Here is a 13,834-nt window from a genome sequence, read left to right on the forward strand (position 1 = left end):
ATGGTTTGAAAAAAACAGTCGATACTATCGCAATAGTATCGGGCTCAAATAATTATCAAAAAACCATTGAAACCTTTTAGGAACTTGTCCATTGTAAAAATTAGATGCCAATTAGATTAGATTACAAATTTGTCTTCGTATTTTATAGCAGCCAATCCAAACATATCAAAAGCGCAACGACTGTAGCTCGATACTATCATGATAGTCTCAGAACCATCGATAGTAGAGGCTAGCAGCAACATATCGATACTTTTTTTTCAAATAAATACTTAAATACCAAAATACAAAAAGTTAAAAGTTAAAAACGGCTACACTTATTTTCGGCCTCTACTAACAATAGCGCACGGCAAGTTTTTTTCCGCTAATTCGTCGAAAAAACTGTAAGGACGATATACAAAAAATCTTGTCATTTATTTTCTGGTAGGCTTAAATAAAACTACTGAAGTGTCTGCGGAGAAAGTCGCCAAGTCATAACCATTTGGGGCGTGGACGTGTTGTTCATACGAAATTTGTATAAAACTGATATCTGATATACGCTCGGCAAAGGCTATTTGCTGCAGAAAAACATAACGGAGTGGCTAACATTGTAATCATTTTGCTATAAAAACGCATTTTTGTTGGATTTCATTTGGTTGCGTTTTAATTGCGCAGTGTGAAAATTTTCGTGAAAATCAATATGGCGTCATTGAACGCCTTTGTGTCGTGGCACGGTGCTGCCAACTTGTCTATGAGATAGTAGTCGGACGAGAAATAATTAGTTTTCCCTCTGACTTTCTGATCAAACAAACGTCAAAGTTAGCTGCAGGAAATTCAAATCGAGAAATATTTGTGCGTAAAAAAACATTTTACATGTTCATAATTTTTAGTTCTGAGATATAGAAGAAAGCGAGTTGGTAGTCTTGGTTTGCAGGGTTGCATTGGCCACTTATCGATTGCTGGCATTCGATAAGCGCAACTCAGTGTGTCTTCAAACGCGAACCACGTTTTACTTTTTCTTCGAGCTCTTATGAAAAAAGATTGAAAATTGCAAAGCGAACTTAGCTCAGCCCTAATACTAAATAGAAATCCGTAGTAGATATTATACGGCAATATTTATTTTTCACACTGGCATAACTTGTTGGCCTCTGAAGGAGGAATATATTGTAGCATCTTTACCGTTTAGAAAGTGGAATTGTACGATCCTCAAATCAAGTATTGAAATTTGTACTCAGTATGGTGTTTTTACTATTCTAGGTATACCCACAAAAGGCTTTAAGAGCTGTTTTTAAATGGAATTACGTAATCTGTGGACAAATTGTATGCATTAGTCACGCACACACCCACACAATCGTTGATAGGCGCACGCATGATCCAATCTGCACGCGTGTGAGAGAGACGGAAGTAGAGCATTTGCTGTGGTACAGTGTTGCCACCCGTTTCTTATTTTTAATACTATAGAGAGAAAAATGGTGAGTTTTCGGCTGTGGTCGAGGGAATCCGCCCAAGTTGTACTAACTTTTTTGTTGTTCAATTTCTTTTTGTATGTAAAGCCGCGAATAGTGCCATTGCAGTTACTGAAGTGCCTGCGGGTGCTCCTAGACAACAATGGTGGCATTTTAAGCGCCCAGGAGGTGAAGCGCATAGCAGGGTAAGTTGTGAGCGCGTCGAAGCGCCCTCTAGCGTCAATCTAATAAATTATTTTTATAAATTTTCGCAGACTCATGCAGAAATATTCAAAGAAGTTAGTTTCGAAATGCGTTTACGTTCAAATTTTGAAATCGACTAAGACGGAGCTTCTAGGAGACTTCATGGCCTCGGGCGGATGGACTTTGGTCTACAGCTGGCTGAATGACTCCATTCGAGCTATGAACTGGCCCCTGGTGCAGGAAATCCTCGAATTGCTGCTGCTTTCCCCAGTAGATGTGAATAGATTGAAAATAAATTCGGCACCCATTCTGGTCAAGGGTCTCTGCAAAGATGGCGGAAACGAAGGTAAGTAACAGTCTATTGATCCTTGTCTCGATATACCTGTGCTCTGTTCGTACCTGGAAGGGATTACTTATTACTGTTTCGGTCAACTTTCCAGGTGTTCGCATTCTAGCCAAGCGGCTGGTCGAACAATGGCTGAAGATTGTGACTGAGAACTCGAGTGGTGCGCCAGCAGCGGCGGCGCCTGCCATTCAGCCCCAGATCGGGGTTACAGCAGCCACGGTGACGGATCCGGCCACTGGTACGGCGGACTCTGCCTCGTCGTCGGACAGCACGGATAGTGCGGGAACGCCTGTGACCATGAACTACACCATTGCCTCGGCCCAAAATAGCAACAATCACAACAGCATAACCATAAAATGGAAGTCAGTCGAGCATTTGGACACAGATGATATGAATAATGTTGACGATGATGGTTCCACGCAGCCATCTGAGGCTGGTGTTAAGAGCAGCAAAAGTCCTGAGACAAGTGCCAGTCTCCAGAGTTCGAAAAAATCAAGTTTAGATGATAGTTGTTCAGCAGAGGTTAAATCCGGGGATGAGGTTGATAATAAGAAGCATAAGAGCGCCCGAGACAAGAGTAAACGGTCTGAGAAAGATCGTGAGAAGGATAGAAAATCTTCGTCCAGTCACAGGTCGTCCTCATCTAGCCATAAGTCGTCGTCGTCCTCCTCATCATCATCGAAGAGCTCCTCAAAAAGCTCGTCGTCCTATTCGTCTCATCGCAGTTCGAGTTCTAGCGACAAACACCGTGACAAGGATAAGTCTCGCTCAAGCTCTGGTTCTAGCTCCAGTAAAGATAAGGAGCGTAGTGGTTCATCCTCGTCGTCCTCATCGAATAAGCACAAGTCGTCGTCAAAGTCCTCTTCATCGTCGTCGTCGTCGAGTTCCTCCTCCTCGAGCTCGAGCTCGTCCAAAGATCGTAGTCGCGACAAGGAGAAGGATAAGGCCTCGTCGACGGCAACGAAGCAAGAGAAAGACAATAAGCTGATGCCCCCACCAGCGTCAACTCTATCCCCGGCCCATTCACCGGCCTCGAATGCTGTAGACAAGAAGGAAAAAGCCGAGAGCGAGCCTCAAAAGCCAAGATCGATACCCATCATGTCCCGAAAGGCCTCGATATCCATAGAAATCAGGCGCGACACTGATAAGGCGGCCACCGTGAAGACGTATCAGTCCAAATTCCGATCGCACGGACTTACAGAAGAGGCGCCGCCTCCTCCCTCACGCAAGGGACTGAAGAAACCCACATCAGCCGTTCCGACGCCATCAGCCCTGCTGTCCCCCACCGTGAAGAGACCCTCGCCACCGCCCCGGGACTCGCCGACCGAGAAGAAGCCAAAGATCGACATGAGCAATGTAACCGGCCACGTGGAGCGACCAGGAGCAGCCAAGCTAATTGCTCCCAAAAAGAGTAAGCATCTCCCATTCCGAACTTCCTTACTAATGCCTTTTTCTCTTAGCTTTTATTCACAGGTCGTTGTACATTGGTGGTTTTTGTTACATTTTTTTTTATGCCAATTCGGCTATCAGAAAATCGCCTTTTCTGTATTTTCTGTTGATCTACTCCCCACTGAAGGTGTTTAATTTTAGCTGGGGTGGGGTGCAATTTCACGACAGAATTGGACTAAAACAGAAGATAGAAGCAGAAAAAAAAATTGGGGCCTTGCATTTCAATTGCACAATCAATTGGCCTATATAATCGTTTCCTTTGGAGTCTCATGTCTCATGTCTTGTGGCTGAGCGACTGATCGCCAGAGTTGGAATAATATGAATATTAGAAGAAAGTGTATGTTGGATTGATGGATGCCCTGGCCGGACGACAGCGGCGATGTCGCTGCTGCGGCGTCACTGCGCATGCGCATCAGCAGAAGACGAAAGACAGGGGCCTGGTGTCCAGTGTCTGCCTGGTGTTAAGTATATAAAATCTTTTTTAAACGTACGCGTTACTGCTTTAGGTTAAGCTTTTAAGGTATGTAGATTCACTTGCCAGCCACATACAAATAAAAACGATTTTCCATTAGAAAAATATACTTTTTCTATTGAATAAAAAATACATTGAACGAAAACAAAACCCAAGACAATGTTAACTTGAGCTGGCGGTTCTTGATGTTTTGGTAGCCAGAGAAGCGCACACTCGTCAGATCGATCACACAGACTGTGCCACCAGGCTAGGCTGTGGCTGGCTGTCTGTCGTGGGCTCTGATCTTGCATGATCATCAGCAATTGATGCAAGTGCGAGTGAGAGTGTGTGTGTGTGTCGGGTGTGAATCCCGTTTCCCTGGTGCTACCAATATCTGAGAACTGAGAAGACGCTTGCCACTGTCCAACCACCGATCACTGTAGTGTGTCACCTGGGTAGGGGTTTTGGCTTTGGCTCTGTTTCCCCTGTCGATTTGATAGATAAGGAGCTTGCCTGCCTGCCAGTCTGTCTGCTCACACATATGAACACACACACACACAAGCATTGTGCCAATGCGTCATTTCAGACCGCACGTCTGTGATCATTGCATGGAATTCGTTATTTTATAGGAGGGTATCCCATAGGGTTTGTAGGAAAGCAAAAGCCACCAGTTGTACAGATCTACAGAATTACCATACCATACCATACCATACCATACCATACCATAACTTGTAACCCATTCCCATTCCCCCTTTCTGTTGAATTTTACTAATCATCTTTTTCGACTTTTTGCTTGCAGTTTCAACGCTGGTGGAGACGAATCTCTTCTCGGATGCCCTGGCAGCGTCCATCGAACCCAAAAAGGTGGTGAAGCGCAAGCGGACACAGTCGGCCAACTCGCCCACGGACAAGGATGCGCCATTGGCTCCGCTGAAGTTCTATCAGGACACGCTGGACGAGTCGAAGGGAGACGAAAAGTCAGACGACAGCACCAAGGAGAACGATGAGGGTCGCTCGAGTTCGCCCAATGAGTCAGCCGATGCGGATGACGATGACATACCATTGAAGCGGGTTAAGGAGGACATTGAGCAGAAGGTGCAGAAGGAGAAGGCGGCTGGCGAGAGCGCCGACGCTGGCACCAGCTCTGATGGCGCCGAAGATGTGCCCGAGGAGCCGAGGAAGCCGGGACCAGGATGCGGACCTGATGGCCCACCCGGGGTGCTGATGCTGCACCGCCGCAAGGGCCCCAAGAAGAAGCTCACTTGGCAGCCGGAGGACAAGCTCACCCAGATCCGCTTCTTCGAGGTGGATCTATCCGAGCGGGTGAACGTGACCAAGCAGACGTTCACCGAGATGAAGAACATGGAGCGGTACAGCGAGCGCGACGCCATGAACATTTCCCGGCGAGGCTTCGATGACTCGATGCAGCCGCAGATGGAGTGGCGCCCCCTCATTGAGGTGGACAACGTGCCCGACCACCCCAATGGCAACCTCTCCAAGCAGCGCCAGGTGCAGGCCGAGCGCGAGGCGACAACGCTGCGTGCGCTCTACTTCTCGACGGACATGATTCCGGACAGCGCTGCCGAGGCGGAGCTGGAGCCCCACTTTGCCCACGACATTCCCGTCATCCCCATGGATGACCTCACCGGCAACCCCGATGCTGTCAACGACTACAGCGACCTCACCTGGCCCGAGCCCAAAGGCTATGGTTCCAGTGGCATCGGCGGCATCGGCGGCGTTGGTGCCAACCCCGGCGGCCCTGACATTTCCTACAATGACAGTAGCATAAACAACATGATGGGCCCGGGTCATGGCGGCCCACCCAACATGATGACCAACAATCCCTTCCAGCCGTTCGCCAACAACTTTATGCCAAACGGAGGAAATATGCCCCCCACCCAACAGATGGCGATGCAAGGACCCGGCCCTGGCCCTGGCCCAGTGCCCGGACCAATTGTCCCCCCAATCTGGCAGAACCAGATGGGGCCCACCGGTCCTGTGGTCGGCATGGATATGAACATGGGAGGCATGCCGCCCCAGAACTATATGGGAAATCAGTTTGGCAGTCCAGGAGGGCCGCCCTATGCAACAGGGCCTCCCCCACCGTTTAACCAGGGATTCAATCCGATGATGATGAACGGACCTGGACCTGGACTTGGACCTGGCCCCGGCCCAGGCATGGGACCCATGATGCACAACAGTCCCAACGGCCCAATCGGACCCATGATGAACAACAGTCCGAATGGACCCATGGGTAATGGCCCTGGACTGGGCCCGATGAGCAACGGTGGCGGTGGACCACGGAATAACAACAATAATCGAAATAAGAACAATGGAGGCGGCGGCGGCAACTGGCGTAGCGGTGGGAACAACTTCCAGGAAAATTCCGGTGGCAATTGGCGCACAGCGGGATCTGGCTCCAATCGAGGCGGCAACACGGGCGTCTGCAAGCAGTTCATGCGGGGGCACTGCAAAATGGGCAAGTCCTGCAAGTACGTGCATCCGCAAAATAAGCGCATGTAGGACTTGCCCGAATCTTCCCAGGAAGATTCAGTTGTGTAGATCTCAAGCACACACACACACACACAGTTACACATAATCTGCGATATTTTCAATATAGGAGGCTGCTGCTGCTGCCGCTGCCAATGTGCTGTCCCCATTGAAGCCACTGAAGACTGTAGCCAGGTCAGGCCTCCTGCCTGCACACCCCGCTCACACCGTTCACCCCGCTCCCTTCCAATCACCCCATATACTTTGTTTATTATAGCTGCTCCTCTGTATATATATATATATGTATCTGGTATATGTCCGTAGATGTAGGTCGTATCCTTAAGTTGTTTAGTCTTAACGTTGTACTATATAGGCCAGGAGAGAGACAGGTTTAAGTAGTGGACAAGATATGATATTGATACTTTGTACTTATCGAGAGATCGATCGATCGCTTTCAATTTTGTACGCCCCGCCCCAAGTATCGAGACCCTAACTATCGTAGCTTTAAGAGCCCATTTTTACAATATTAAAGACCAAGTCATATGATGAATTCAAACCACTCCCCCACTTTTGATTGTCTGCTCTGTCTATGCCCATCCATCCACGCCAAACAAAACCAAATCGATTCACGCCCCATCCCCCATCCCACCTGGGGGTTGCACTTAACCTGAAACTTGTGCGGCTTCCTCGCGGTACCCGCGACCCACAATTCTGTAATTCATTCTGTAATTTCCACACCCAGTCTGGAAGCAGTCACAGTTGTAGTTTCTGTTTCAGTTTTATCTATTTCATCAGCGTGTCTGGTCCGAGTCAGTCCAGCCCAGCCCAGTCCACTCCAGTTCTTGGCTATGAAGATTATCCATGTGGCACTCCACTGCTGTGGCCTACTGGCCGCCGCCAGTGGTCTTAGCTTCACGGTCACCTCGAGGATCTTCATGGACGTGAAGCACAATAAGCAGCCCATTGGCCGCATCACCTTCGGGCTGTTTGGGAAGCTGGCGCCCAAGGCGGTGGCCAACTTCCGGCATATCTGCCTGCGCGGCATCAACGGCACCAGCTACGTGGGTGCCCGCTTCCACAGGGTGGTGGACCGATTCCTGGTGCAGGGCGGCGACATTATAAGCGGTGACGGCACCGGCTCCATCAGCATCTACGGCGACTATTTCGAGGATGAGGACAAGGCTCTGGCAGTGGAGCATAACCGTCCAGGCTATTTGGGCATGGCAAACCGGGGACCGGACACCAACGGATGCCAGTTCTATGTGACGACAGTCGGCGCCAAGTGGCTGGACGGGAAGCACACGGTCTTCGGCAAGGTTCTCGAGGGCATGGACACAATCTATGCCATCGAAGATGTGAGTAACGAACCCTTGAATCTGCTACTCCTACTAATAAATGTTTCTTTTCCGATCAGGTAAAAACGGACACGGATGACTTTCCCGTGCAGCCGGTGGTCATCTCCAACTGCGGCGAGATTCCCACCGAGCAGTTCGAGTTCTATCCGGACGACTACAACATCCTCGGGTGGATCAAAGCGGCGGGTCTGCCCGTGACCAGCTCCTTTCTCGTGCTGCTCATCTTTCACTATTTTTTTCGACAGCTAAACATGTACTGTTGAAGAGCTTTAATTACTGCACATATAAACCCAATACAATGTACGAGTATACTAATCGCAATAATCAACACAAACATTCACAAATGCAATAGCAATAATCAAGTGGCGTTAGGTGGGCTTGCAGCATGATAGGAAGAGTGGGACCCGTGTGCAGCTTTAGGGAACAAAGGATATAGAGAAGGATTTTAGAGAATTTTAGTGTGGAGCGGTTACTCACGTCTATGTATATGTAGTCCTCGACTTGCACTTGTACTCCGTCTAGATCCTCCATATTCCTGTGACCATGGTCGGACTTCTCCTGTTTGCGTCTTGCCATCGTCTTCGCGTTGCGCCTCATTGGCCACACGGTGTATTTAAGTATCAGACATTGTCAAACATGTTATTAAATCAAATAAAATAAAATATAATTTAAATATGTGTACAAATTTAAATTCAACCGAATATTGCGCCAGCATTTCACAACTACTTCCAGCAGTCTGGCAGCTCCTTCTCTGACCACCGCGGTGGCGCCCTCTTGGCGTCAGCGGAAGTTCATCGAACTACATTTGAAATGTAATTTGAATGCTAATGTAAATGCGCGAAGTTCAAATCTGCTCCAGGCATAGAAATATTATAAATTCCCCCTGCCGAATTGTCTGCTGCTCCACCTCTTGTTTATTAGAGATATATTCATACGAGTATACATAGCGTATTTCTCATTTGCTCGGTCTCATTTTCTTTTGCTTTGAATGTCTTTCCATCTCAGGATATGGTCTTGGGCGGGGCGCGGGGGTTGCTGCCGTAAAACAATTTCAATTTGGCAATGCCCAACGCAGCGTGAGACCCACAAAATGTCGAACGTGTTGCAGCCACATCTGACCTCAGCCTCAGCCCCATCCCCAACCCCAGCCCCGTGCCATCCCATCCCCATCTCCTGGTTCCATTTAGACGGAGAGCAATCCCAACCGCAGAGCTGCCAATGCACAACAAAGTCCGGCTGCTTGCCTTATTTATTTGTTGGTCCGTTCGCTCCGTTGCTCTGCTTGCTCTCTCTTTCTCTTACTGCATTTGGCAAAGGACATTTCGTCCTTTTGTGCAAAATTAATGATATGGGCCTGGACTTGGGCCTGGGCCGGCCCCCAGATGCCTATGCTGTGCTGTGCTCTGCTCTGTGCTCTGCTCTGTGCTCCGAATGTTGTGCGGTTTGCCTCTCCTATTGCCATTTTTATTGTCAACGGGTCCGAGAACTTGAGATAAAAATTTGCCGGAAAAGCCAGGCGACCACAAAACCCGTACAAAGAAAATTGAAAGAAACGGTCGGCCACAGAAGGGTATCAAAGGAGAAGCAGCAGGAGGAGGATTTGCATGTGTTCCCACTCTCATTTCCATTGTTTGTCTGTGGGCGTGTCCTCGGACCTGTTATCGCCGGCAAAGCGCTTATAAATCACGGCACTTCACATGCATTCTCGGACCTCCTCCACGGATGCGGACAGGGGCACAGATAACGGCGCTGTCCGCCTGCCACACATGTCCGCTGGGACCGTCGTGAGCGGTTGGAGCGGGAGGAGAGTTAGCCGAAAATTGCAGCATCCTTCAATGGATTGGCAGGGGGCAAGCAGGTCGGATGCATGGACTCGTACATGTTACATTGATGGAAAACAATTGCCAGTCAGTCCCAGACCCCACTCATCACATCACAGTTGAGTTGCCATTTTTATTGAGTACAAATTGGATGCCATAATGATGACAAAGAACAGCGCCCAGTCCCAGTCCCATTGCCAGTCCCATTTCCACTCCCTGCCATTCGCTAGATGACATTTTTATGACATCCAATCCGGAGTCTGCGACTGATTGCTCTTGCTCTCCTCTTGTGCGGTGCGGTTGACCGGGGCCGAAGAGCAATGGCAGGCGGCTGCGGGTGCTGCTGTTGCCGCTGCAGCCTGGTGACGACCCCCGGCCAAAGTGAACCTCGAGGGTTCAAGCAGCAAAGGGTTTTTATTTGTCCGGCTTATGTGCTCCTTACGACTGTAAAGTGGCAATTCTTTAACAATTTATGTTGCCAAACCAAAGTCGAGTGTGTGCCCGACACTGGGATTGGGTCGGGGACTGGGTCGGTGGCGTTGGTTATGTAAGGACGCTGCCTGCAACAGCTGACGCCGCTTTTGCCGCCCCACTCCACTCCCACTCCCACGCCGTCGCTTTTTATTTTGTTGGTCCGTCGGCGGCTGTGAAATTTTCGTGAATTTATGAGCACTTGAGAGCAGGCGCCAACGCCAAGGGCAGCCGTGCCCCTATAGTCTGTAGTACTAGCGCCATTCCATCCCATCCCATCCGCATCTTCGTAGGGCGACTTTGTTGGCCTAATATAAATTTCAGCTCGAACAACAAGAGGCAGCTGCAGGCAGAGGATCCGGGGAGGGTGGCAAACATGGCCCGGCAACATTTTAATGCGGCACGCGGTATTTTTTTTGGTTTTTTCTCGCCCCATCCCTAAGTGGCAGCAAACGGGGCAATAAAACGGTCTCGGTCTCTCCGAATGTTATGAAAGGATTGCGGGCAAGTGCGATCCCTCGTAAATCGTAGGCCGACAGAATGGCATGGCAGTGGTGGGGAGGGGTGGGGAGGCAGCAAAGTGTGGGCCGAAGAAGTTGGAGTGTGGCGGAAGTGGCCGTCGCATAAAAATTAGTTTACGTGGCACATAATTCTGCATTAATTTCATTCGGAATGGCCCTCAAGAATGGACATGGCAGCAGCAAAGCAGCTGAGCAGCTGAGCAGCTGAACAGCATGTGACCCGAAACCACTTCGAGAACTGAATGCGAATGCGAATGCGACTAGGACGAGGACTTGGACTGTGGATGGCTTGCCAAAAACCACTTTGCCACATTTTAAAGTATCTGTCACATAAAGTGCACACAGGGGAGAGACGAGGGAGGAAGAAGCAAGGGGGGAGCGGCCAGGGCTGAGAGCAAACAAAATGCAACAAAATATTTTGTTATGCTGCACACACAAAAAACATTCAAGCCAAAGAAAAACAAGATGGCACGCAGCAGAAGAAAAGAGCCGAACATGTTGATGCCCTTTCCATCCATTTGTTTCGGCCCTAAAGAACTTGATTCTGGTTGGAATATATACAGAAACAATCTTCGCAATAACCTCTGCAAGGGTATAGCTCGATGCGGAGGAGGAACAGTGGGAGGCCGCAACAGCGTCCAAACACGAGAAGAAACAAAAACAGAAACCAGAAGAAAAACAAATGCTTATAAAATGATAAGTTGCAGCTGGATGAGGACGTGAAGTCAAGTGAAATGTAGGAGCAACAGCAGCATGCACCAGGACATGAGGGGAAGGACAGGAAAGGACCTGCCATCGACGATGTGTTGCGGAAATATTTTGTGTGAAATTATTGCGGCGCAAAAGAAAGACAAGGACAAGACACAAGAACTAGTACTGGGACTAGGACTAGTACTAGAACTAGACATGGGTAACACCCTCTGTCATAGTGGATATCACATGGTTGAGCTCGTTTACGCAACCATTTGCATCACTTAGCAGGCAGTGTGGTGGCGTATACGTGATACGTGATATTTGTTGCAGGTCCAACGCCAGCTAGCGGGCAACCGCAGCAGCAGCTAATTAGTGTAACAAATTGCTTAGTCCAGAGGATAGGGACAGTGTGACCACAGTCAGGGCGGGGAAAGGACAGGGCTCTGATGGCCAGTTGGCCAGTTGGCCAGTCGCTGTCAGGCCAATGCCGAATGAAAACTCATTAAAAATTTACAATTGATTGACTGCACAATGTCCGGAGTCATCCGTTCGTTTCGAACGTGAATTTTGACAGTCTCTGAGAGTGGACGGACTAGACACGGGACATTGGACATTGAACATTGAACATTGGACCTTGGACACTGGACAGTGGAGCGACAGACCGACAGACCGAACAAACTGTCAATGCCCAGCTGCCAAATGATGCACACACAAACGAATCGAGTGTCCATATGGCGATGGCCCCCTCGATGGCTCTGACTGATGCAATTTATGCTAATGCTCGTTAGTGAAATCAAACAGCAACAGAACAGAGCAACAATTGTGTAAACAACAGGCCCGTAAAGCAAACGCAAACCAATGTTCGTGTACGTGTGCACAGGATGGCGATGGATGGGATGGATGGGATGTACGGCTCTGCGGGTACGCAACACAACGGCAACTGCAGAGGCAACTGCATCTGTCGGTTGCACAAAATATTGACGCATATATTGGCAGTGACAATTAATCTGCTAATTGCCAATTTAAGCACGTAAACCAAACACAGGCGGTGGCATCGACATGGCCAGGGCGTGGCCATGCCACAAAGTGGGGGAGGGACAGTAGTGGTCATCCGATGGTCCTCCTGTCAGGGTTCCGTTCTCCATTTATGGACATATACCCCAAGCCGAGTGCCGTCTCTTGGACTGCATCTGCAAGTGAATTTGATTTTCCGTTTGATTTATGCGTGCAATACCCGAGTACTTTTGGGTAATTTGAGCTAATGAAAGTCAACAGAGGACATACGAGGCACAGGACTCAGGATTGAGGAGGAGGAGGATTGGGTGCGGTGTGGGGTGTGGGTGGTGTGGGGATAAAGGCAGGCTGGCCCGGCACTCCACTGGCTTGGCATATGAATAATCAGAGTTTAAAGCGAACTCATAAATAAATTAGTTACGCTGTTGACACGACGACAAATTGATTTACATTCAGAGGTGGAGACATGGATAGGCAGGGGCATGAGCAGGGGCAGGGGCGTGGCGTGAAGTGCCAGTGACTCCGGGAAACCGGAATCCAGAATTCACAATCCGGATGCAGCACAATGGTGATCTAATGAGCACGCACTGCCTTCCGTTTTCCGTCCTCGAGTCCTTTGAGTGGGGCACGAAATGTATTTCATCTTTTCCATTGCGCAGAATTCTTGCAAAAACTTTCTTTTTGCTTAGTTTGGCCCTGAAAGGAGGAGCGAGGTTGGCTCCCTGTCAACCAAATGCGCTCCATTGTTGGCAGTCTTGGCAAGGCTAAGGCTGTCCGGGACTGACGATTGTCGCAGCTCATTAAATCCAAGGCAAGACAGCAAAAGGCAAGCCACAAAAATCCCTTTTTTGCTCTCAGACAAAGGGCTTCATTGTCCCCGTTCCTCAATCCCCGTTCCCCATTCTCCATTCTCCATTCTCCATTTCCCATTCCATATTCCCCATCCATGTCCAACTGTCCATCTCTGCCACATTCAAAATGCCATTAAAAGCATACTAAAATTAATTTGTAGCAATTAGTTGCAAATTGCAAGAGAGCAGAGCTGGTCCGAGCAAAGCAAACACAAAGCAAAAGCAAAGCAAAGCGAAAGAAAACCATGCAACCGAAAGGAGAAGGAGATGGAGATGGCGATGGGGCAAAGGACTTCTGTCTGTCCAGAGCTCTGGCCGCAGAGAAATTGCTCAACATTTTTATGTGTTTTTGCTCATTTAGAGAGCTGTCTATGACCATGCCGAGCAAAATCATAAAAACCCACTGCCAATTGCCCCCAGAACCCGCACTGCCCCACACAAAGAGACCAGAGACCAAGAGTGCAGGGCAGAGATGCGGCAGAGTAGTGGAGCATAAATAAATTCTGTGTTTTTTTTGGCAATTATTTTCACATTCGACTCTCAGTCTGTCTGTCAGTCTGTCTGTCTGACTGTCCTCCTTGCCCCCATCTCTGAGTGGGTCTGGGGCTCATTTGTAATTTGCAGCTAGTTCCAGCTTCCGAGAAATGCTTCCAGCAGCAGCCGAGAGGCTAGAGACTTGGAGAATATTAGACTGAACGGAAATAGAGGTCAGGTTCCACTGCAAAAGAAAACCTACTGATAGGATTCA

General features: G+C 48.9%; 2 protein-coding genes across 4 annotated transcripts; both read left to right on the forward strand.

Annotated features, from left to right (window-relative positions):
* The first annotated feature begins 283 nt into the window (after positions 1-283).
* LOC111074087 (serine/threonine-protein phosphatase 1 regulatory subunit 10) lies at positions 284-6,917 on the forward strand. 3 transcript variants are annotated; one of them, XM_022366729.2, is made up of 7 exons: positions 939-1,173; positions 1,234-1,448; positions 1,530-1,627; positions 1,697-1,971; positions 2,066-2,403; positions 2,434-3,382; positions 4,671-6,917. In XM_022366729.2, exons 2-7 carry the CDS (start codon positions 1,446-1,448, stop codon positions 6,392-6,394), a joined length of 3,387 nt encoding a protein of 1,128 aa, XP_022222421.2. In that variant the 5' UTR covers positions 939-1,173; positions 1,234-1,445; the 3' UTR covers positions 6,395-6,917. The 3 variants fall into 3 exon arrangements, with proteins under 3 accessions (XP_022222420.2, XP_022222421.2, XP_022222419.2); XM_022366728.2 differs by lacking the exon at positions 939-1,173 and adding an exon at positions 284-380 and having other exon boundaries at positions 2,066-3,382; XM_022366727.2 differs by having other exon boundaries at positions 2,066-3,382.
* Positions 6,918-7,110: 193 nt separating this feature from the next.
* On the forward strand, positions 7,111-8,013 carry LOC111074088 (peptidyl-prolyl cis-trans isomerase, rhodopsin-specific isozyme). Its single transcript, XM_022366730.2, has 2 exons — positions 7,111-7,716; positions 7,776-8,013. The coding sequence occupies exons 1-2, from the start codon at positions 7,210-7,212 to the stop codon at positions 7,977-7,979; spliced, it is 711 nt and encodes a 236-aa protein (XP_022222422.1). The 5' UTR covers positions 7,111-7,209; the 3' UTR covers positions 7,980-8,013.
* Positions 8,014-13,834: the final 5,821 nt, after the last annotated feature.

The sequence above is a fragment of the Drosophila obscura genome, unplaced genomic scaffold, assembly GCF_018151105.1.
Source record: "Drosophila obscura isolate BZ-5 IFL unplaced genomic scaffold, ASM1815110v1 contig_36, whole genome shotgun sequence".
Taxonomy (NCBI): domain Eukaryota; kingdom Metazoa; phylum Arthropoda; class Insecta; order Diptera; family Drosophilidae; genus Drosophila; species Drosophila obscura.

Bases quoted from the DNA above. Each gene is read 5' to 3' on its own strand.
- LOC111074088 (XM_022366730.2), top strand. From the start codon at position 7,210: ATGAAGATTATCCATGTGGCACTCCACTGCTGTGGCCTACTGGCCGCC. The intron at 7,717-7,775 runs GTGAGTAACGAA...TTTTCCGATCAG, and splicing joins CAATCTATGCCATCGAAGAT to GTAAAAACGGACACGGATGA.
- LOC111074087 (XM_022366728.2), top strand. The intron at 1,972-2,065 runs GTAAGTAACAGT...TCAACTTTCCAG, and splicing joins CAAAGATGGCGGAAACGAAG to GTGTTCGCATTCTAGCCAAG. The intron at 3,383-4,670 runs GTAAGCATCTCC...TTTTGCTTGCAG, and splicing joins GCTAATTGCTCCCAAAAAGA to TTTCAACGCTGGTGGAGACG.